The 21,559-nt window shown below is 44.2% G+C and overlaps 1 protein-coding gene across 4 annotated transcripts; it reads left to right on the top strand.

The window, feature by feature from the left end:
* The first annotated feature begins 98 nt into the window (after positions 1 to 98).
* Positions 99 to 21,407, top strand: nacc1b (nucleus accumbens associated 1, BEN and BTB (POZ) domain containing b). Of its 4 annotated transcripts, none has more exons than XM_071389589.1 (9): positions 99 to 321; positions 3,561 to 3,712; positions 4,420 to 4,662; positions 5,593 to 5,811; positions 6,383 to 6,803; positions 10,161 to 10,277; positions 10,583 to 10,754; positions 10,923 to 11,020; positions 11,186 to 21,407. In XM_071389589.1, exons 2-9 carry the CDS (start codon positions 3,587 to 3,589, stop codon positions 11,503 to 11,505), a joined length of 1,716 nt encoding a protein of 571 aa, XP_071245690.1. In that variant the 5' UTR covers positions 99 to 321; positions 3,561 to 3,586; the 3' UTR covers positions 11,506 to 21,407. The 4 variants fall into 4 exon arrangements, with proteins under 4 accessions (XP_071245690.1, XP_071245687.1, XP_071245688.1 ...); XM_071389586.1 differs by having other exon boundaries at positions 101 to 321; positions 10,158 to 10,277; XM_071389587.1 differs by lacking the exon at positions 99 to 321 and adding an exon at positions 340 to 521 and having other exon boundaries at positions 10,158 to 10,277.
* Positions 21,408 to 21,559: the final 152 nt, after the last annotated feature.

The following is a 21,559-nucleotide window of genomic DNA, read 5'->3' as shown; positions in this document are numbered from 1 at the left end:
TGGTTGGGGACGCTTTCTGTCTGAGAGATCGGTTAGCTCTGTGATCTTTTCCTCCACCTCTGGGTACCGTTTTTGACTCCCTCGATAGCTCTGCGCTCTGCTTCTCCACCTGTGCTGTGCTCACACTGAATGGCTGCCTGTAGAGAGGGAGAGGACCGAACGCTTCTGCACTACTCCATTGAAACACTTTCCAACGGAATATAGTGAGGGGGGTGGGTTTTACCAGGGTTCACCGGGGTCAGAAAGGACACGGGAAGTCGGCGAGGTGGCTAGCTGTTGTGAAGTGGCTGTTCTTCGGGGAGGAATTGAGAGCGGTTCCGTGTGAGTTTTTTTGGGGAGTGGGCGGGTTAGTTAGCTATTGTTTTTGGGAAGGTGTGCGGTGGGGGATGGGCTGAGTTGGAACACCGAACAGCAGCACCAGCAAAACTTTAACCACTTTAGTGGCTATATAGCTACCGTCTATGCTTCACACTCACACACTGCCTGCAAACACCACGGGTTGCCTAGCCTGCCTTTCATCGGTGAGTTCACAGTATTCCGCGCTCTCTCTCGCTCTTTATTCCTCAACTTTTGAAACGCGGCCGGGTTTTACCTGGATGTTTCGTTGAAGAGTGACATTTTCCCAGTAGAATGAGTCTACTCCTAACAGAAATGGTTAATGCGATTGGGGGTTTATGTTCATCGCGTGTTGTCGTTAACTGGTTAAATTGGTGTCTTGGCTAGCAGGAACTCATAGGCTACAAGCTATATCACAACTCGCTGCAAGCATGCATAGTTCAGTCTGACTCGCCCCCCCCCAGTTGCTTGCCTACGTTTGTCCCGGATTGACCTGTTGAGTGTTTACCGGGGACCACCCCCCAAGCTACCTCCCAAAAATAACTAAAATATTTAGAAATTCAGATTTTTACTAAACGACACATTAATTGGATGATCCATTGTTTCGGGCGACAAATACTTAATTTGGGTGATAACTCAGCTGGCGCCGGGTTACATTATGCGATGGGCTAACCCAAAATAAAAGTACAGTGTATCCCGAGTAGCTAGCCTAGGCCCAAGGAGGTAACTCTAACCGACAGCTCTGGCACAGAGTGGGGGCGAGAGCGACGGGTGATGCGAACTCCTGAATATTTTATTTGTTCTACTATTTTTGTGACAGAATACGTGCCGTTGTCTTTTAGCTAGTTTGATAGAGCAAATTAACGGCTGTATCGACATAAACAGAGAGAGAGAACCGGTGATAAAGTATTGTTTTGTTATCCAACCGTCCGCTCTTTCCGTCGCCCCCCGGCCCGTGCCAGCCCGAGCGCTCCGAATCTCACGGGGCAAAGATACTGGCACAAAACGGGGCACGGACAGCTCTCTGCCCACTCCGTCTGGCTGTTCTACCGCTGTTAAAGCCTCTAGTCTTCCCTTGGCGGGCACCGTCGAGTCTCTCCCGCTATCCTTCGATGTGAGATTGAGCTATTAATGATTCATCGAAGTACAGTATATTCCGTTTAAAGTTAATATTATTCGTGCTCTTGGGAGGCTAGCTACATAATATAGCCACATGCCGGTTGATGCAAAGTAGATTCCTTCATTTTTGACTCTTTAAAGCAAATGTTTTCAAGTAAATAAGCAAATGCTTTTACTTGACAGTGTTCAATTGACGACTTGGACGTTCAAGAATTTGACATTTTTATTTGGTTAACATCAAATTAGCATTAGCTTTTAGCTTGCTACTTGCTAACTGTGGCTACCTTTTCACCTCCCAAACCAGGAAATTGAATATCATAGTATTTGATTGATTGATTGTTGGCTACAGCCATGCCAATCATTAATATACAAAATATTTTTACATTTGTATTTGATTAGATTGCTGACTGTGCGCTTATTAATTTATCTTATATGCTTGTACAAAATAAAAAATAAGGTGGCATCAGCAAAAAAAATAGCATTTAGTTTCTCAACCCGTAATATAATCCTGTCTGACTAATCGGTTTGTGGTAGTGTGTTGTTTTATAATGTCACGGCTGGGGGGGTTAGAGGTTGAATAAAGTATACATACTTTTTCTTTCATTAAAGTAAAACTTCAATTCAGGTGGCAAAATATGGAATTTTATTCAGATTATGTAATATTATTGTCCCTCACATAACCCTGACATAAACATTGTGTGGTGGTGACGTGTGGCCATATAATGTTACTGGTAGGTAGAGGGTTAGAGGTCAAATCAGTTAAATGAACTGCCTTTATGTTCTTGGATGTTGTGTCACAAGAGGAAATGGAACCTAATGTGATGATGGGTTTAGGTGGTCGTTTTGATTGGTTCTATTCTGCATTCCTCCAATCAAAATTAACCAATATGTTCTCAGTTTGATGATAAGGAAATGTACTAGGCTAAATATAAAGTTCAACCTGTTTTAATTGTTAGTTGTGAGAATAATTATTGAAAAGTTGAAAGCGTGCTCTCTTGTGCAGTGGCAGTAGATAAATTGTTATGCGTTCTTTCTCTGTTTATATAGTTTTAATGGAGAAATACATGTATATTAACTTACACAGATACAAATGTGTATGCAAAGAGCAAGACCATAGATCTTAATTAGCCACGGTCCTATACATTTTAAATGTTTGTTTTTAGGCTATTCCATAGGCTATTTTCCTTCAGTTGGCACTTGAGTAGCTGTTTTTAAGGACAACATATAGGTCCGTTCATTGTTTAATCGTATGAGTGTTGATGAAATTAGCTTTGCTTGACCTTGTTATTAAATAGGCCTAATCCCCATCGGAGTGTTTTTTATTAGCCTATTGGCTCATGGTCGTGGCCTTTCCATTGATTCCCAGTCACATGTGGTTCATTACACAGTTAGTGCTCTAAAAATAATCTAAATTAAAAGGTATCATGGTGTCTTATGTGCCGCCAGTCAGTTAAAGTTGTGGCAGTCTTCTTCAATGCAAAGTCTCCAAAAAGAGGGGGAAACTTTTAAGGGTTCTTTGTGGAGAGGCAAGTTTGACAGCCGTTCTTTCTACTTGTGATCTGACACATCAAGGCTGGATGGCAACAAACCAAACAAAACTGAATAATTATGTCATGGAATTCTGTTGCCTTTTCTCTTGTCTCGTTCAAAAACAAAACAACGAAGTAAGGACAAAAGCTAGTTACCCACCGCAGAATTTGACATTTTTTATTTCAAATGAATGAGACAAACTTATTTGGATAATTTAAAAAAAAATGAGCTCTCTTTCTAGCGCTCTTTATTAAAGGTGCATTAGTCATCCCTCTATCCCCCTCCCTCCCATCACTCTCCTTATTTCAATCCCAGTCTCTCTCCCTTTTCCCCTCTGCCGCCCCCCCCTTTCTCGCCTCTCCAATAATCAACAACAAACAGTAAGCGTTCCATAACATATACCGTACATGACATAGACCTATATAACCATTTCTCTCCCTGCTATTGGACCCTGTGGTGCTTGGCTAGAGCGTTATGGCTCAGACACTACAGATGACGACCCCTAACTTTGTAGCCTACATGACATACCCATGACATAGGCAAGACCTAATATAACATTTCTCTCCTTGTTATAGACCCGGTGGTGCTGGGCTAGAGCGTTATGGCTCAGACGCTACAGATGGCGATCCCTAACTTTGGCAACAACGTGTTGGAGTGTCTCAATGAGCAGAGGCTCCAGGGGCTCTACTGCGACGTCTCCGTTGTTGTCAAGGGACACGCCTTCAAGGTAGGAGTTGATAAACATCAATGCGGGCCTCCCGGGTGGCGCAGTGGTCTAAGGCACCACATCGCAGTGCTAGCTGTGCCACCAGGGTTCGAGCCCAGGCTCTGTCGCAGCCGGCCGCGACCGGGAAGCCCATGGGGCGGCGCACAATTGGCCTAGCGTCGTCCGGGTTAGGGAGGGTTTGGCCGGCAGGGATATCCTTGTCTCATCGCGCACTAGCGACTCCTGTGGCAGGCCAGGCGCAGTGCATGTTGACCAGGTCGCTAGGCGTACAGTGTTTCCTCCGACACATTGGTGCGGCTGGCTTCCGGGTTGGATGTGCAGTGCGGCTAGGTTGGGTTGTGTTTCGGAGGACGCATGGCTCTCGACCTTCGCCTCTCCCGAGTCCGTGCGGGAGTTGCAGCGATGAGACAACTATCCAATTGGATACCACGAAATTGGGGAGAAAAAAGGGGTAAAAAAAAAGAAGATAAACATCAATGTTGTTTTTTGGAGTAAACTGAACCAATCTGACCGTTATTTACCTCATTGACAAGCCTTCAAGTTAGGGCGACGGCTAATCCGTCGCTAGATTGATCTAATAATGCCTGAATTTTGATTAGGGTTAAGAACCCTGGTGAAATATTCTCTGGTTGTACCTCAAATTTGTTTAAAAAGAAGCCTGTGTGCTGTATATGTATTCACCCCTTCCTCTCTCTGTCCCTCCCCAGGCGCACCGGGCGGTCCTGGCGGCCAGTAGCTCCTACTTCCGGGACCTGTTCAACGCTGGAGGGAAGAGCAGTGTGGTGGAGCTACCCCCGGCCGTCCAGCCCCAGAGCTTCCAACAGATCCTAGCCTTCTGCTACACAGGCCGCCTCAGCATGAACGTGGGGGACCAGTTCCTCCTCATGTACACCGCAGGCTTCCTGCAGATTCAGCAGATCATGGAGAAGGGCACAGAGTTCTTCCTTAAGGTATCTAGTGTAACCATAGCAACCTGTTTGTGCTGTCTTGCCAGCTTCTATGATCACCATAGGTAGATGTTGGGAGATAATTATCACCATAGGTAGATGTTGGGAGATAATTATCACCATAGGTAGATGTTGGGAGATAATGATCACCATAGGTAGATGTTGGGAGATAATGATCACCATAGGTAGATGTTGGGAGATAATGATCACCATAGGTAGATGTTGGGAGATAATTATCACCATAGGTAGATGTTGGGAGATAATGATCACCATAGGTAGATGTTGGGAGATAACGAACACCATAGGTAGATGTTGGGAGATAATGATCACCATAGGTAGATGTTGGGAGATAATGATCACCATAGGTAGATGTTGGGAGATAATTCTCACCATAGGTAGATGTTGGGAGATAATTGGACTGCAACTGACAGCACAAGTGGATTGTTTCATTAGGACAGGGGTTGGCAACAGGTGTTTTCTTTTGCCCCCCCCCCCCCCCCCCCCCAAAGTTTATAGTAAATATATATTTATTATTTTAGTTTTTGGTATAAAAAATAAACTGTAAAATCACCAGGAATTCAGCTTAAACATCATTTATTTTATGAAATCTGTTACCAAGTATTCCTTCACAAAATATAAGACGTGATCATGTCTCAATGTAATCAAGGTATGAAATTATTGTTATTTTTAAATCTCTTTTTGGGGCTTTGTTGTGATCAATTTCCAGTGTGCAAATTATTATAATTATTTTCCGGACCCCGATTATTCGCTCCCAACAAAAATCAGCCCACGGCTGAATCTAGTTGCCTACCCCTGCATTAGGCTAAGGTTCTCCTTGTCAAAGCTTTCCAGTTCCCACTTTACATAGTCTTAAATATTTTACAGATTTTTCTCAGATTTATTTACCTCTTCATTTGCATATTCTTCCTCCAGGTCTCCTCCCCTAGCTGTGACTCCCAGGGTCTTCATGCAGAAGAGACTCCACCGTCCGAGCCCCAGAGCCCTGTCACTCAAACCACAGGGGGAGGGGCTGGGGTGGTTTCCTCGGCAGCATGTAGGCCCGCCTCCTGCCTGACACCCCTCCCCCTGGTGTTGAGGGTGAAGACGGAGCAGAGCGGGACTACGCCACAACCCACACCACAGTCACAGCAGGTGAGTTGGCAAAAAATATATAGGTTATTTGTCATAGTGGAGGAATGGAATAGAAATGAAATGTTCTCAATTACTTTCCTGGTTAAAGAAAGGCAAAACAAATAAGTGTGTTCTAGAATAAATATCTTATCTGGGAGGGGATGCAATCTTCAGTGGAACGTCAGGTCTTTCATAGAGCAGAGGGGTGTACTACACAGCAGGATAAATGAGTTAGGCGGCTAACTTGCCTAAATATTCTAAAATGTCTTTATTTGAAAGATAAGCTTGAAGTGGACATAGTCTAATTGACTCAACAAGTTTAGCTTTCTTAATGAACCAGAAATTCTATAGTTATTTGTTTTTTTAAATAAAAGTTAGCTAGCTAACTCATTAATCCTGCTTTGTAGTATGCCCATCTGGTCAAAGGTGCAAGCTGTGAACTTCTTTATCTCCTGTGCCATACAAGGAAGTACACAAACACTCAATGCTCAAGCATAAATGCACATGAGTTTGGCTGCCCTCTCACATGATGAACGGATGACAACACACTAAATAGTTGTTATGTAGCTAATCTCTTCTCTCTCGTTCTCAGCAGGAGGCCACGTCCTACTCGGTGGTGTGCAGCCCTGTCGCCAAGCGCCTGTGGGAGGGAGGCAACCGCGGTGACGGGGGAGGGGGGTCGGGAGGAGGAGGGGGGTCCAGGAAAGCCGCCCGCTACTCTTCCTCCTCCGCCTCATCAAACAACTGCAACTCCCAAGATGCAATGGGCAGAAATGTTGTTAACCACAGTAACCATAACAACAACAACAACAACAGTAACCATAACAGCAGCAGCGTGGGGACGCCGGACGGAACGAGTCCGGGGACGCTGAGCATATACACCAGCGACTCGCCCCTTAGTTACCACGATGACGAGGAGGAAGAGGAAGTGACCGACGACAGCGCCGAAGAGCAGTACAGGCAGATCTGTAACATGTACACAATGTACAGTATGCTCAATGTGGGCGCCACAGGTGAGAGCGAGAGTTGGTGAGGTAGGAATCTGGAGGAGCGTAGTTATGGGGGGGGGGAATTGATAAAGTCACATATCGCAATATTATTTTGGGACGATATTATACCAATATTTGACTCCCAAGTATTTATAAAAAAAAAATATATATATATATATATTTTCTACCGTTCAAAAGTTTGGGGTCACTTAGAAAGGTCCTTGTTTTTGAAAGAAAAGCACAAAACAATGTCCATTAAAATAACATCAAATTGATCAGAAATACACTGTAGACATTGTTGATGTTGTAAATGGCTATTGTAGCTGGAAACTGCAGATTTTTAATGGAATATCTTCATAGGCGTACAGAGGCCCATTATCAGCAACCATCACTCCTGTGTTTCAATGGCACGTTGTGTTAGCTAATACAAGTTTATCATTTTAAAAGGCTGATTGATCATTAGAAAACCCCTTTGCAATTATGTTAGCACAGCTGAAAACTGTTGTGCTGATTAAAGAATCAATAAAACTGGCCTTCTTTAGTGTAGTTGAGTATCTGGAGCATCAGCATTTGTGGGTTCGATTACAGGCTCAAAATGGCCAGAAACGAGGAACTTTCTTCTGAAACTTGTCAGTCTATTCTTGTTCTGAGAAATGAAGGCTATTCCATGCGGGAAATTGCCAAGAAACTGAAGATCTCGTACAACGCCTTCACAGAACAGCGCAAACTGGCTCTAACCAGAATAGAAAGGGGAGTGGGAGGCCCGGGTGCACAACTGAGCAAGAGGACAAGTACATTAGTGTCTAGTTTAGTACCCGCAAAACACCATTCTCAAGTCAACAGTGAAGAGGCTCCTCTTTCTTTTCTGGTAAGGGCCAGTTTGTGCTGTTCTGTGAAGGGAGTAGTACACAGCGTTGTACGAGATCTTCAGTTTGTTGGCAATTTCTTGCATGGAATAGCCTTCATTTCTCAGAACAAGAATAGACTGACAAGTTTCTGGCCATGTTGAGCCTGTAATTGAACCCACAAATGCTGATGCTCCAGATACTCAACTAGTCTAAAGGCCAGATTTATTGCTTCTTTAATCAGGATCACAGTTTTCAGCTGTGCCACTTGAACTTGGATTAGCTAACACAAGGTGCCATTGGAACACAGGATGGTTGCTGATAATGGGCCTCTGTACGCCCATGTAGATATTCCATAAGAAATCTGCCGTTTCCAGCTACAACAGTCATTTACAACATCAACAATGTCTACACAGTTTTCTGATCAATTTGATGTTATTTTAACGGACAAAAACATTTGCTTTTCTTTCAAAAACCAGGACATTCCTAAGTGACCCCAAACTTTTGAACGGTAGTGAATATATTCTAATAATTTGCTAGGTAGCGTTAGCCGGCTGTACCTGCACCAAAACTGGTATTTTTCATTCCATAGCTGGTTCTCCATCTCCTGTTTAAATAGTGAGCCGATGTGTTTACAGCACTTTTATCTCCGTGACTGATCAAAACGTGTTTTCTCAAGGCTCCTCTTGTCTCTCTGCAGCAGACATATGGTGAGCAATATATTTTGAACATCAATTCACAATAAAACCTCTGTAAAAAATCGCAATACATATAGATTTGTGAGAATCGCAATACACATCATATCGTGATAAAATCGTATGGTGAGGTCCCTGGCAATTCCCAGCCCGAGGGGGGAGGGAGCAAGAGTGCTTCAGGTCAGAACAATAGACTGATAGATGAGGGAAGAGACGAGATTAGAGGGAACAACTAGGCAGCTGATTGTGATCCTGATTTGGAAGAGGATGGGGAATTAGCATCACTCTGCTATCTACTGTATGTTCTGTTTGCCTTTGCTTATGTCTGTACATTAATGCTAGTTGTAGGTATGTCAATATTAATAGATACATATTTAAGTGTGAATATCTGTCTTTACATGTACCCTCTCCTCCTCTGACCCACTCCGTTGCAGGATAGTGTTAGCTAGACCTGCATGTCATTATAGCCAGTTGTACACTGGGTGTACAAAACATTAAGAACACCTTCCTAATATTGAGTTGCACCCCCTCTACTACCATACCCCATTCAAAGGCACTTCAGTCTTTTGTCTTGCCCATTCACCCTCTAAATGTCACACTCCTCCCCTTCATCTACACTGGTTGAAGTGGATTTAACAAGTGACATCAATAAGGGGTCATACTGCAGCTTTCACCTGAATTCACCTGGTCAGTCTGTCATGGAAAGAGAAGGTGTTCCTAATGTTTTGTACACTTAACAAAAATATAAATGCAACATGCAACAATTTCAAAGATTTTACTGAGTTACAGTTCATATGAGAAAGCAAAAAAGATATAGGTTATTTGTCATAGTGAAGGAATGAGAGAAATTAAATACAGAATGTGTTCTCAATGACTTTCCTGGTTAAATAATGGCAACAAAACAGTTCTAGATGATATATCTGTTATCTGGGAGGGGATGTGATCTTCATTGGAACATCAGGTCTTTGAAAGATATATATATATATATATACACACACTACGAAGCAGGGTCAATGAGGCTTGAAAATCAGACAATTTGAAATAAATCAATTATTTCACATGACTAGGAATACAGATATGCATCTGTTCGTCACAGATACCTACAATTAAATGGGCCTCATAATGGGTCTCAGGATCTCGTCACGGTATTTTTGTGCATTCAAATTACCAATCAATAAATTGCTATTGTGTTCGTGTGTCCGTCGCTTATGCCTGCCGATACCATAACCCCACCAGAACCATGGGGCACTCTGTTCACAATGTTGACATCAGCAAACCGCTCGCCCACACAACGTTACAGTCTGCGCTTGTGAGGTCGGTTGGACATACTGGCAAATTCTCTAATACGATGTTGGAAGCGGCTTAGAGAAATTAACATTAAAGTCTCTGGCAACAGCTCTGGTGGACATTCCTGCAGTCAGCATGCCAATTAGCACGCTCCCTCTGAGACATCTGTGGCATTGTGTTGTGTGACACAACTGCCCATTTTAGTGGCCTTTTATTGTCCCCAGCACAAGGTGCACCTGTGTAATGATCATGCTGTTTAATCACCTTCTTGATATGCCACAATTCATCCACCTGACCGTTATCTTGGCAAAGGAGAAATGCTCACTAACAAGGATATAAATAAGTTTGCACAAAACTTGAGCGAAATAGGTTTTTTGTGCGTATGGAACATTTCTGGGATCTTTTATTTCAGCTCATGAAACATGGGACCAACACTTTACTTGTTGCGTTTTTATATTTTTGTTCAGTGTATATGTGTGTTAATGTAGCCGTGTGTTTAATGTTGCTGTGTGTATTCATGTGTAACGTGTGCCCTCTCTGTACCACCCCAGTAGCGGGCGAGCGTGTGGAGTCCCTACCGGAGCACCTCACGGCCGAGACCCGGGGCGGCAGGGGGGTGAGGCTACGCCAGGATCTGGCTTCGCTACCTGCCGAACTCATCACCCAGATAGGTACACACACAGACTTCATTTAGTTTCTAATACTATAGTGTCTGTTTTTCTTTTTCTAAAGTAATACTGTAGTTGTACTGTTGTACTCGCATGTCTGACTCTATACACGTTGACATTCTGAGTTCAGTCATTCATTTATTCATAGGCAATTGGTGGTTGCCACCTGTGTTTAGACCAGGCTCCTGTTACTGTAAAAACACTTATTGTATTGATTGATTTTTATGAATTGATTGGCAACTGCTGCCACCTGCAGCTGACGTGAAAAAGGCTTTAATACATTTGAATGGATTGATTGGTTGGTGTAGGTAACCGGTGCCACCCGCGGCTGTACGAGGAGGGTGACCCTGCAGAGAGGCTGGAGCTGGTGACGGGTACCTCCGTGTTCATCTCCCGCGCCCAGCTCATGAACTGTCACGTCAGCGCCGGCACGCGGCACAAGGTCCTACTGAGGAGGCTGCTGGCCTCTTTCTTCGACAGGTGAGGGGAGTGTGTGTGTGTGTGTGTGTGTTTGTTTGACTGTTGGAAGCGTGTACATTTTGTGTGCTTGCTTTTGTGCATCGGTGCATGCGCTTCAGGCAGCATAATATTTGTTTGTGAAGACATCCAGTAAATGATACTGTGTGTATCTTTTCCATCCCCTCTCAGGAGTACTCTAGCTAACAGCTGTGGGACGGGGATCCGCTCGTCTACAAACGACCCCAGCCGCAAGCCCCTGGACAGCAGAGTACTGCACGCCGTCAAGTGTGAGTGTCACACACTCCAGTGCACAGCTTTGCTTTCACACACACCGGACAAGCCTCACACACTCAGTGCTACACCGTGTTGTAGTCATATACCTGCATTTCTTCACATCATTCCAGTGCATCTATATTGTCCGCAGCACCTAACTGTATCTCTCCCCTCAACAGTTTACTGCCAGAACTTTGCGCCGAGCTTCAAGGAGAGCGAGATGAACGCCATCGCGGCTGACATGTGCACTAATGCCCGCCGGGTCGTCAGGAAGTCCTGGATCCCGAAGCTCAAGCTCCTCATGGCCGAGGGTGACGCCTACTCCGCTTTCCTCCAATCAGACGCCGTCAAGATGGAGGCCGATGCCCTGGGGGCGGAGCATGGGTTTGACCCCAACTCCCTGGCAGAAGAGGCGGCGGCAGCCAATAGCGATGCGGGACCTTCTTCGGGGGAGGGGTTACAAGGCGTTGTGGGCGGAGACGGCAGCACTTTGTTTTAAAGTGAGTGGGCTTATTGTGATCTTATTGGTCGATGGTCTTTGATCATTGCTCTCGGCGATACTTCCTCCCTCAGTTTTAGTTTGTTTTTTAATGTCACTTTTCCATGTCTTAATCTCTTCCCTTTATACTTGCAATTTCATTTATTATATCTGTTACATCCCTTGTTCTCTCTCTCTCGCCGTCCCGGACCCATGTACATAGTGTCTGCCCCCTTTTGGGCGTGAGAGAGATGAAAAGATGGAGGGATAGAGGTGCAGAAAGAAAGACGGGGGAGGTTTGTAATGTAAGGGGGGGGGGCTTAACCTAGAAATATTCCCTGATCCCCATTGTAGAATATTTTCTTGTTTTAATGTTTGTTCTTTTGTTGGCAAAGGTCCTTTCTCCTTTCCATATCGCTGAAACACATTCCCTAGGAGGAGGGGCCTTTTGGGTTGGATGGGGTCGGGGTTGGATGGGGTAGTAATGGCTGGTTTTGGGGGTAATGGGGGGGGGGGGGTCTCCTCTTGACGGTCTAATAACACTGTTTTGATAATGAATGTATCGGTCGTGAAGCGTTGTCAAGTCACCTGTATGTATTGTCTGTGGACAGTAGATTGTAATCGATCGATTGATTAGATTGTATTCATCAGTTTATATAGAGACTCTGGAAGTCCTACTGAAGGCTATTGTATGGGGAGGGGGTTGATATTTGTGGGGGGGTACGTAAAGGTTTAATGGTTGAAATAGGTATATGTATGTTGTATATTGGCAGGACTTTTGGACCCCCCCCAACCCTCTCCTCTTCCCCCCCCTACCCTGAAATTGACCATTTAGAGGGCGGTTTTCATTCCTACTTCTTCCACTGTTAATTTGTGACTCTCTTCTCATAGTTCTTTTTCTCTCCGTGTGTGTGACCTTTGACTTGTTGCCAAGCCTCCCTGAAAAGCAGAGGAGACGTGTTACTGAAAGATGAACAGTTGGTGACTGGACGAGGAAGAAGATGCTCTGATCTGGTATCCACGGTGATGATGCAGTATGATGTCCTATACGTCTACTGAATTCTGTGTAGAGAGAGGAGTAAGGTACCGTTTTAAAATCATGTCAGCTCACGCCCATATTCACATTTAGAAGGAAAGTGACATATTTGTTGTCTCGCACTATTAAGCAAGTAATAACTGAATAATGTACTTGTCTTGCACTATAATACTATAATACAAGTCTTATCCAAATACTAGAATTGTCTCCATTTGACCAAGCATGAAGCTGTGGGCTAGGGTGTAGGGGCTAGGGTGTAGGGGCTGGGTTGTAGAGGCATTATGTTAGATGTGTAGTGTACACAGGGTGGACCCATTCTGTATTTGGTTTCGTTATGGACTGAGGGAGGATTGGTGTATCCTGCAAAGAGGCATTCATGACACACACACACACACACACGGATTAAAGTACCCCGGAGGACTAATCCCTATACATCCTGGGCGGATACAATGGTGCCAATTAAAGTAATACGACACACACACACACACTGTGTGTCAGTGTGTGGATGGTGACAGAAGTGTGTGTTGTCACATGCGGCAGAGAGTGAGATCCCAGACGGAGTGTGCTCACACACGCTTGGCTGACTCATTCATCCATCACTCTGGTGTGTGTGTGATGCTGCATCTCACACACACACACACACACACTCCGGTGCACCCAGACTGATCCAGCCGCAGCACACTGCCAGCCTATAAACATCCCAGCTCTGTTGAACACACCTTGTGAGAAACTACAGAGAGGAGATGGACCGTGACAAGCCTTGAATAACGACCAACTGTCATTCTAGCTACAGCTCATCAGTGATTGGATGAAAGATGACTGTGGCAGTTCCCATCTATCACAGTACCAGTAGGGAGCCGATGACACCACCGCCAGTATTCCATCATACAGTAGAATCATGGTGTGTCAAGGAGGAAGAACCCGTTGCCCCTAAACACTGATCTATGGTCTGTTTGCGTTTTCCCGCTAGTTGTCAAGGTTAGGGTTTGGGGAGGGCAAGCTGATCCTAGATCAGTGCTCAAGGGGTTTGTACACTGAGCAGAAGTGAGCATAGACATGCTAGTGCTATAGACACAGTTGTTAGTGATAGCCTGGTCTCAGATCTGTTTGTAGGATCTTGCCGCCACCTTGTAAGTCATTGCGTGACAATTCCATAAGGAGTTGTCAAGGGGGTAGAAACAGACTGGCACCCAGGCTAGGTTAGTGAAGCACCTTGTAATGCAGTTGGTGTCCGCGGTGGGTTCTGTTGTGATTGTCAGGCTTGGTCTGCTGTGTGTTACTGAGGTGGTCTGCTGTGTGTTTGGGGTAGAAACGCACACTAAAACACACACGCACACTAAAACACACACACACACACTAAAACACACACACACACTGCTTTGGAGTTGAGGGTTAATCAATCGTAACACTTCCCCCACACTGACTGTGAACCCAAACAGACAGAGTATAGAATAAACAACTATAAAATAAACCTGGGTAAAATATAGGCTTAACATTGTCATTGTAACTCCCCCTTTCAACCAACCAACCAAAAGAAAGCCATCGAGTTGTTTTTCTATCTGGAAACTACCATTGTTTTTTTTTTTTAGATCAGAGCTACCTTAAGTATCAGCTTTTAGGCCTGGCTTTTAAAACGGGCCATATGTTGTTTACGTTTGTAGTTTTGAAAGAAGAAAAAAAATATATATATATGTTTTGGAGTGTTTGTATAAAAAGGCTAACTGTCAAAGAGGTTTAAAAGTGTAAGGGCAGGTACTACTACAGCTTCCAGTGGACCTATTCCATTTGACCTGGGCGGGTGGGTGGCGGTGAGGTCTGGAGCCCACCCCTCCTTTTGTTAACCACATGGTATGATCCTTGGGGACTTCACCAAGTTCTACCACTGACAGAGAGGAAGAGAGTAGGATGAGAAATTTGCACTTTTTTTTAATGCATTTGTCAAGCGCTGCCTTAAAGGAAAGAGTGAGTGGCTGACAGAACAGAGAGACAGAGAGGAGGACAGTCTGTCTCCAGAGAGAGGGAGAGAGGGAGGATGGGATGCTTGGTTGGCTCTGTATAAAGGCATGCGTGCTGGTGTGTGTGCAGTTTCTCCCCATTTCTCTCTGCTGCCATATATGGAGTCATGCGTGTTAAGTTGTAGCTCTTCACGCTAACGCCTTTGACTGGAAGACAGAGAGAGTGTGTGGAATGCGCATGTCTGTGCCAGGATGAGTCTGGTTCTATGTGCTGCATACGTGTGTGTCTGGCTTCTGGAGTGGCGAATGCGCATGTCTGTGTGTGTGGGTGGTTTGGGTACACTGCCAGCAGTGTGTGTGGTGGTAGAGAATGAGAGGAGACTGTTTGTGTCTGACTCAGTAGGAGAGACATACAGTACTACAGTCTGGAGAGGAAGGAAGCCTATAGACACACAGCATTGCTACTGGCGTTAGCACAATGACATGCTAGCTGTTCCCATAGACTTCCAGTCATTGAGCCAACAACTGTCCATTTAAAAGTGTGTCTTGCAGGAATATATATATATATATATATATATATATATATTATATATATATAAATAAAATTACATATTTTGCCTCTGTGGCAATAATGTAGGAGTGGTGGGCCACCGCTGCTAAATGAATATAGATGAAACACTGGCTGGCTCATAGGGGGGGAGGGAGGGGACAGCATCAAACTGTTCACTAAACAAACCATTAAATCCCATTCAGAGTCCTGATCTCATTCAGCTTCACTGCTTCACTTTATGACCCAGGTCTATGGCTCTGTCCCAAAGGAAGTAGTGCACTATGTAAGTAATAGGGTGCTGTTTAGGATGTAAGCTAAATGTCTGCAAATGGCGGCCGTGTTGTGTATGTGAATGACTCGTGTGTGTGTGTGTGTGTGAGAGTGAATGTTTGTTTGGCAGGAGGAGGGGGGTGTTTGGTGTGGTAACTGTCTAAACAACAGATGGGACTGCCTGATAGGATGACTTGGTGTGTTTGTGTCGGTCCAGGTGTGTCCTTTCTTGCCTGTGTGCTGGTGTGACAGTCGTGTGTGTGTGTGTACAGTACCAGTTTGGACTCCTACTCATTCCAGGGCTTATTTGTAGAATAATAGTGAAGACATCAGAACTATGAAATGACACACATGGAATCATGTAGTAACCAAAAAAGTGTTCAACAAATCAAATAAATATTTGAGATTCTTCAAATAGCCACCCTTTGCCTTGATGACAGCTTTGCACACTCTTGGCATTCGCTCAACCAGCTTCACCTGGAATGCTTTTCCAACAATCTTGAAGGAAACTCTTGAATGAGTAGGTGTGTCCAAACTTTTGACTGGTACTGTATATATGTCTCTGCATCGGGCAATGCATGTGTCTAACAACCAACCAGGCGTCCATTCCCTTTAGGAGACTGCAGGCTGACAATGTGTCTGTTTCTAGAAGTGCAGTGATGACGAAGACTAGGATGATGTTGAAGATGGTGGTCTACATTTCCCTGTTGATGGTCTCTATCTAAATATTAATACAGAGAGACACAGTCCATTTTAGATGTTTATACTAATAAGATTGTTGTTATTCCAAGTTAACTGACTTTATTTTTATGTGAAATCCCTAGACTTGAGCGGGAAGATGGGAGGGAGGGAGTTGGGAGGGAAGGAGAGAGTGGTGCTATTCTATACGTTCCTAGATACATGATTGTTACCCTACCTCTTGCGGATGGAGGGAAGAAGAGGGAGAGAGAGGGGTGTGGTGCTTTTTTTTCTTCCTGCTTGTTTAGAGTCTGAGGACGTAGGAGGCATTGTGGCAGGCCTCTGGTACTTAACTGCAGTCAAGACGACTGAAGAGAGGGAAGAAGATCCTCGTCCCATGGCCTTTTTGCAACAAAGATAAATATTTTGTTTCTTTATGTAAGGGGCGGGGTGATGTAGCCTTTTCCTGGCTTCCCAGACTCCTTGCTCCGGCCAAACGCTACGCCATGGATCTGACGATTTCTAGAACGCAGACACATTCAAACAGTTCTGATTGGTCCCAGAAAGTGATGGGTTGGGACAGAGCCAGAACACACGTGGGTAAAGCGGCGTTTTCAAAATGTGTCAGTGGCTTACTCTGATTGGTTCGAGATGCTCCAATCGGTAATGACTTTGTTTTGTACAACACCCCTCATGGTGATGTCACCACAACCGACTTCACCGATGGCTGTCTGACTGAAGTATGTAGTGAGTCGTCAGGCAGACAGCCTGGAAAGCCACACTGTTTCATTATAGCAGAGCTGAAATCAATCCCCTATTCCCTGTACTACTTTTGACCAGGGTCCATAGGGCTCTGGGTTGGGCTCTGGTCAAAAGCAGTGCAATATTTTTTAGGGAATAGGGTGCCATTGATTTCCAGGCTAGGGGGCCAGGGGTGTCTGTGGTTACGTCCCAAAATGGCACCCTATATAGTGCACTACTTTTGGCCAGAGTCCTATAGGATGCCATATGGGCCCTGGTCAAAAGTAGTGCACTAAATAGGGAATAGGATGCCATTTGGGATGCACTCCATGTTTGTCTTTTTTTTAAATGACTTTTATCAAGTCCAATGCTACTGAGAGAGGGGACAGGAGAAGGAGGAAAAGGAGGACGAGTGAATGAGGAATCATGTAGAAACACTGGCCAGGCACACACTTTCTAAATGAGGCTGGAAGTTGTTTCGCGGGGCCAGAAATTACATTTAAATAATGCTAGAGACCATATTTTAGAAAAGAGCTTTGTAGAAAATGTTATTATTACGTTGCTGTTTTTCTGTTTATACTTACCAATGTTTTTATTTCTACAGATTTAAATAGTGTACTGTATAGCTGCTTTCACCAACGCTAGTATTTACACACTAACGTTGCTAGGATTTAGCTTGCAAAAAACGGAATAGTCCCCCGGAAGCCAGACGTTAATTAAATTTCAACTTTGTCTGTAGGGTTGGTCTTTATGCAGGGGGGAAATGGAGAAAAAACATAGAATGGAGCGTATAATTAAAGGTCTGTTTGTAGACCCCATGCAGTTCCTCAGTGACTTCACTTCCTCTCTGTTTACCTCATGTCAAAATAAAAGTCCCTCACAAGTTCTTGCCTTTTTTGTGCAGGTATGGCGCACGTGCCAGACTTTTTTATTTTGACGTGAGGTAAGCAGAGAGGAAGTGGGACTACAGGCCCACGTTTGGACAGGGTTTAAGTTATGTTCTACTAAATGTTTTTGCTTAATTTCCCCCCTGCATAAGGGCCAACTCTACAGACAATCGGCAGAGTAAGTTGAAATGTCATTTTATTTCATTCCTGTCTTCCGGCTGACTATTCCGTTTTCTTGCAGGCTAATTCCTAGCAACGCTAGTGTGTAAATACTAGTGTTGCTAAAAGAAGCTATGTACTGTAGTGTTTTAGGTCCTGATTACTAATTCAAACATTAACACGTTTTAGAAACTTGCCAAGTGTTCTGTCATTAAGAGGAAGTCGAACTCTGAAAGTGTAAAATAGCTAGAGAAAGAGATCCACATATTTTTTGCATTGTGCTGTAATGAAGAGGCTGCAGTTTTGATGCTGGACACGAGAAGGGGTGAATACCGTACTGAACCTGTATTGTGTACTTTTGGGAGGGAGGGGAGGGAGGGTTGGTAGACAGACAGACTGACTGACGGATGATGGACTGTGGAAGCACCACTAGCTGGTATGTCAGTCTCTCCTAAGGGACTATATCTCTTAAATTCCTTACTAGGAATAACCATTTATAATATCCATCAGACTTTTTATGTTCTTGTACATTTCCTTGAAACCCAGAATTCCCTGGAAGTTAAATTAGCTTCCGCCTTCACTTGACCGTGCTTGTCTCGTGGTCCAGCTCAGTTGTTAGAGCATGGCGCTTGCAATGCCAGGATAGTGGGTTCAATTCCCGGGATCACCCATACGTAAAATGTATGCACGCATGACTGTAAATGGCTTTGGATAAAAGCTAAATGGCATATAATGACAAGTGTCCCAGCCAGGGAAATGTTGGTTGGATTGTAGTCTCGGTTACCCAGAAGTAACATTATTGCCGAAAATTGTCTGTCCACAAGAGAATAGCTGAATTGTGATGCTCATAAAGTGCTCGCCCACCTGGTGTCTGGTGTTGGTACTACAACTCAGAGGGGGGGGGGGGACTTCTTGCGCTGCCTGGTATTACCATCATCCTAACGATAGAGGGCAGCGTAATGTTACATCAGTGAGACAGTGGTTGAGCTTTGCTTTCTGTCTCGACTTGTCTTGTATTCTTTAATTCTACATTCAAAAAGACCTGTCAGTATTTGCTTTGGGGTTGAAGTCCCCATTGTGTTTAAGACCAAATATTTTGTCAGTTGATCCCCATAGCTAACGTAAGCTCTGCTGGAGTCAATACACAGCGGCAAGTAAATACTTATTCATAGCCTATATCCTGACAGGAATACATTGCTTCTTGTCTTTGTCATGCTCCATGTATCTACCCGTCTGTCTTCCCATGAGCAAATGACTTTGAAATGACGTTTTATAATACGCAATTTCAATGTCTTGTGCTCGCTGGGTTGCTTCTTGTCGCTACCTGGTTCCACTCGGCACCACAGACAAATAAAAGGGAAATGGAGAGGGTGACATAATCTCTAATAAAGCACCTTTGGGTGAGCGCTAACGGTCCGGTATAGTAGAGACCGCTAGCCAAAGCCTCGGCACCTTGTCAACACGTTCTCTATTTAGTCCCTCTAGAACAGTCTGTGGAGTTGTATTTGGTGGCAGAAGTGTGATCCGGGCATAGAAATAGAATCTATAGAACGGACCTCCCCATTCAAGTCAATGATGGCATAATGGGTTAGGCAGGCGTACTCAACTCTTACCCTACGCGGTCCCGAGCCTGCTGGTTTTCTGTTCTACCTAATAATTAATTGCACACTCCTGGTGTCCCAGGTCTAAATCAGTCCCTGGTTTTAGAGAGGAACAATGAAAACATTCAGTGGAACTGGCTTCCAGGTCCAGAGTTGAGTTTGAGGGGGTTAGAGGTTCCAAGCCCGTTCTATTTCGATGGATCCAGGATTGTGTTCATCAGGCACCAAACGGTGGAAAACTGACAAGCGTGGAGGGACTATCCCGAATTTGTCCAATAGGAAGCTCTAGTTTTTGTTGCGAAATGATTTGCTACGCTGTCTACTAATGAATGGGGGGAAATCAACTCTTTGTGGGGATGATTTTTTTGTAGTTTCATTTATTTCTGTATTTTTTTATTATTCCTTTTCATTTTGTGTTCATTTTGTTGTTGCTGTACCCACCACAACCCCCCCCCCCCCCCCGGCAGGTTCTGGGGGGTGGTGACCAACCAACGTAGGGAGGTTATCCCCCTGGTCACATGGTCATGTAACCCCCTGGGTCCTAGTGACCAGACTGTACATCTCTTCTCTGCAGAGGGAGGAGAGGGGGTGGGAAGCCATTCTATCACTATAGGAGCCCCCCTCCCAACCGGCGCTCTCTGCATGGCAGGCTATAGGTAGAAGTTAACCCCTTTACCACAGCTCTAGAACCAGATTACCCTATTACAATCCTAATTTTAAACATGATGGGGATAAACAAGATCTGACCTTAGACCAGTGGTAAGGGACAAGGCCATTTCTGCTTGTGGCCTGTCAATCCTTGTATGTTTCCTTGCAGTTAAATTCAGACCTGGGTTCAAATCTTTAAAATACTTTGGAGCTCTAGCCCTCCTGGAGAATCTAATGGGCCGTTTTAGGACAATTCTATTGGGTCCATTAAGCCAGGCGTGCTCAATCAATCCCAGATGAAGTATTTGAAATTATTTCAAATAGTGTTTGATCCCAGGTCCGTCTCCAATCTGTGTTTTTCTCTGCAACCGCTGACTGACAGCAATCTTCTAAACGTCTATTCCAGAGATACATTTACTAGTATTACCGCTCCTTATAAGGACCCTGACGCACCAGAGATACACAAACCACACACACACGGCATGGCTGCTCACTGAAAGTGTCCCGTTTTAATGTGTGTTTACAACTACACAGACACAGTTTACCTCCTATGCCGCCAGCCATAGCCTCAGACCTTTACTAACCTCATAAGTACCGGGGTCGTGTTCATTACGCACAGAACGGACTGCATGAACTTGTCTAATAAGAGACGCTCATGTTTTTTTTTCTTCTGTTGCAAAACGTTTCGCTACGGTGCGCCCTAATGAATACGACCCACGAGACGTTAAGGCTACAGTAGTTAGTTCAGGTACAGACAGACCAGAACAATTAAAATAGCTCAAGTCTCATATTGACATGAATACAGTCAAGGTATTGGCTGCAGAGAAGTGGGATGCTTTGTGAAAGTTATTACCTCAGTTACATAGAGCGATAAGACAGCAACCGAGAATGCCTCTTTTTGATTTGGTTTCCTGTCTCTGGTGCCGTCGAGGTCTTTCCCCGTTGCAGATCTTTCTTTTCACACTATAAATACAGTATATTAAACTGTACATTCTTACAATACATAGAAGCACTATTGAAGTTTGATTGTTGTTCACTTGCAGCATGAGTTATTATACTGAATTATGATTTAAAAAAATAACCCAGATTTAAATAAAATATAAAAAAGAAAAAGCTTTTTTGGATATAAACTACATACAACCTAATGCAGTAGTGTTAAAGATATACTACTGATGTCGAAGCTGATGCTCCTCCCGACGACCCCATGCCGTGTTACCCCCCCCCCTCTTCCTGATCCCCACCCATGTACATGCCAGTGTTTTTTCCGTGTTCCAAGTGCCAATAACTTTGTGAAATCCTAACTGTGACCCAGTAATAAAGATCATTGCACATTAACTACTGTAAAAAAAGACATTATGAAAAACAATCTGAATATCTTAATAAAAGGTTTGTAACAAATACGTGTGGGTTTTTACTGTCGTCTTCATGGTTTGGGAATGTCATGTATACCACATTTTATAACAAACATTCCTGGCTTGTCTTTTTATCCAGTGGATTCAGTCTTATGTACTTGTACCAAAGCCACACGTCTTTAAGTTTGGAAATATCAT

Source organism: Salvelinus alpinus, chromosome 2 (genome assembly GCF_045679555.1).
Source record: "Salvelinus alpinus chromosome 2, SLU_Salpinus.1, whole genome shotgun sequence".
NCBI classification, from domain to species: domain Eukaryota; kingdom Metazoa; phylum Chordata; class Actinopteri; order Salmoniformes; family Salmonidae; genus Salvelinus; species Salvelinus alpinus.
The sequence above is the reverse complement of the archived record's forward strand: the minus strand, read 5'-3'. Positions and strand labels throughout refer to the sequence as shown.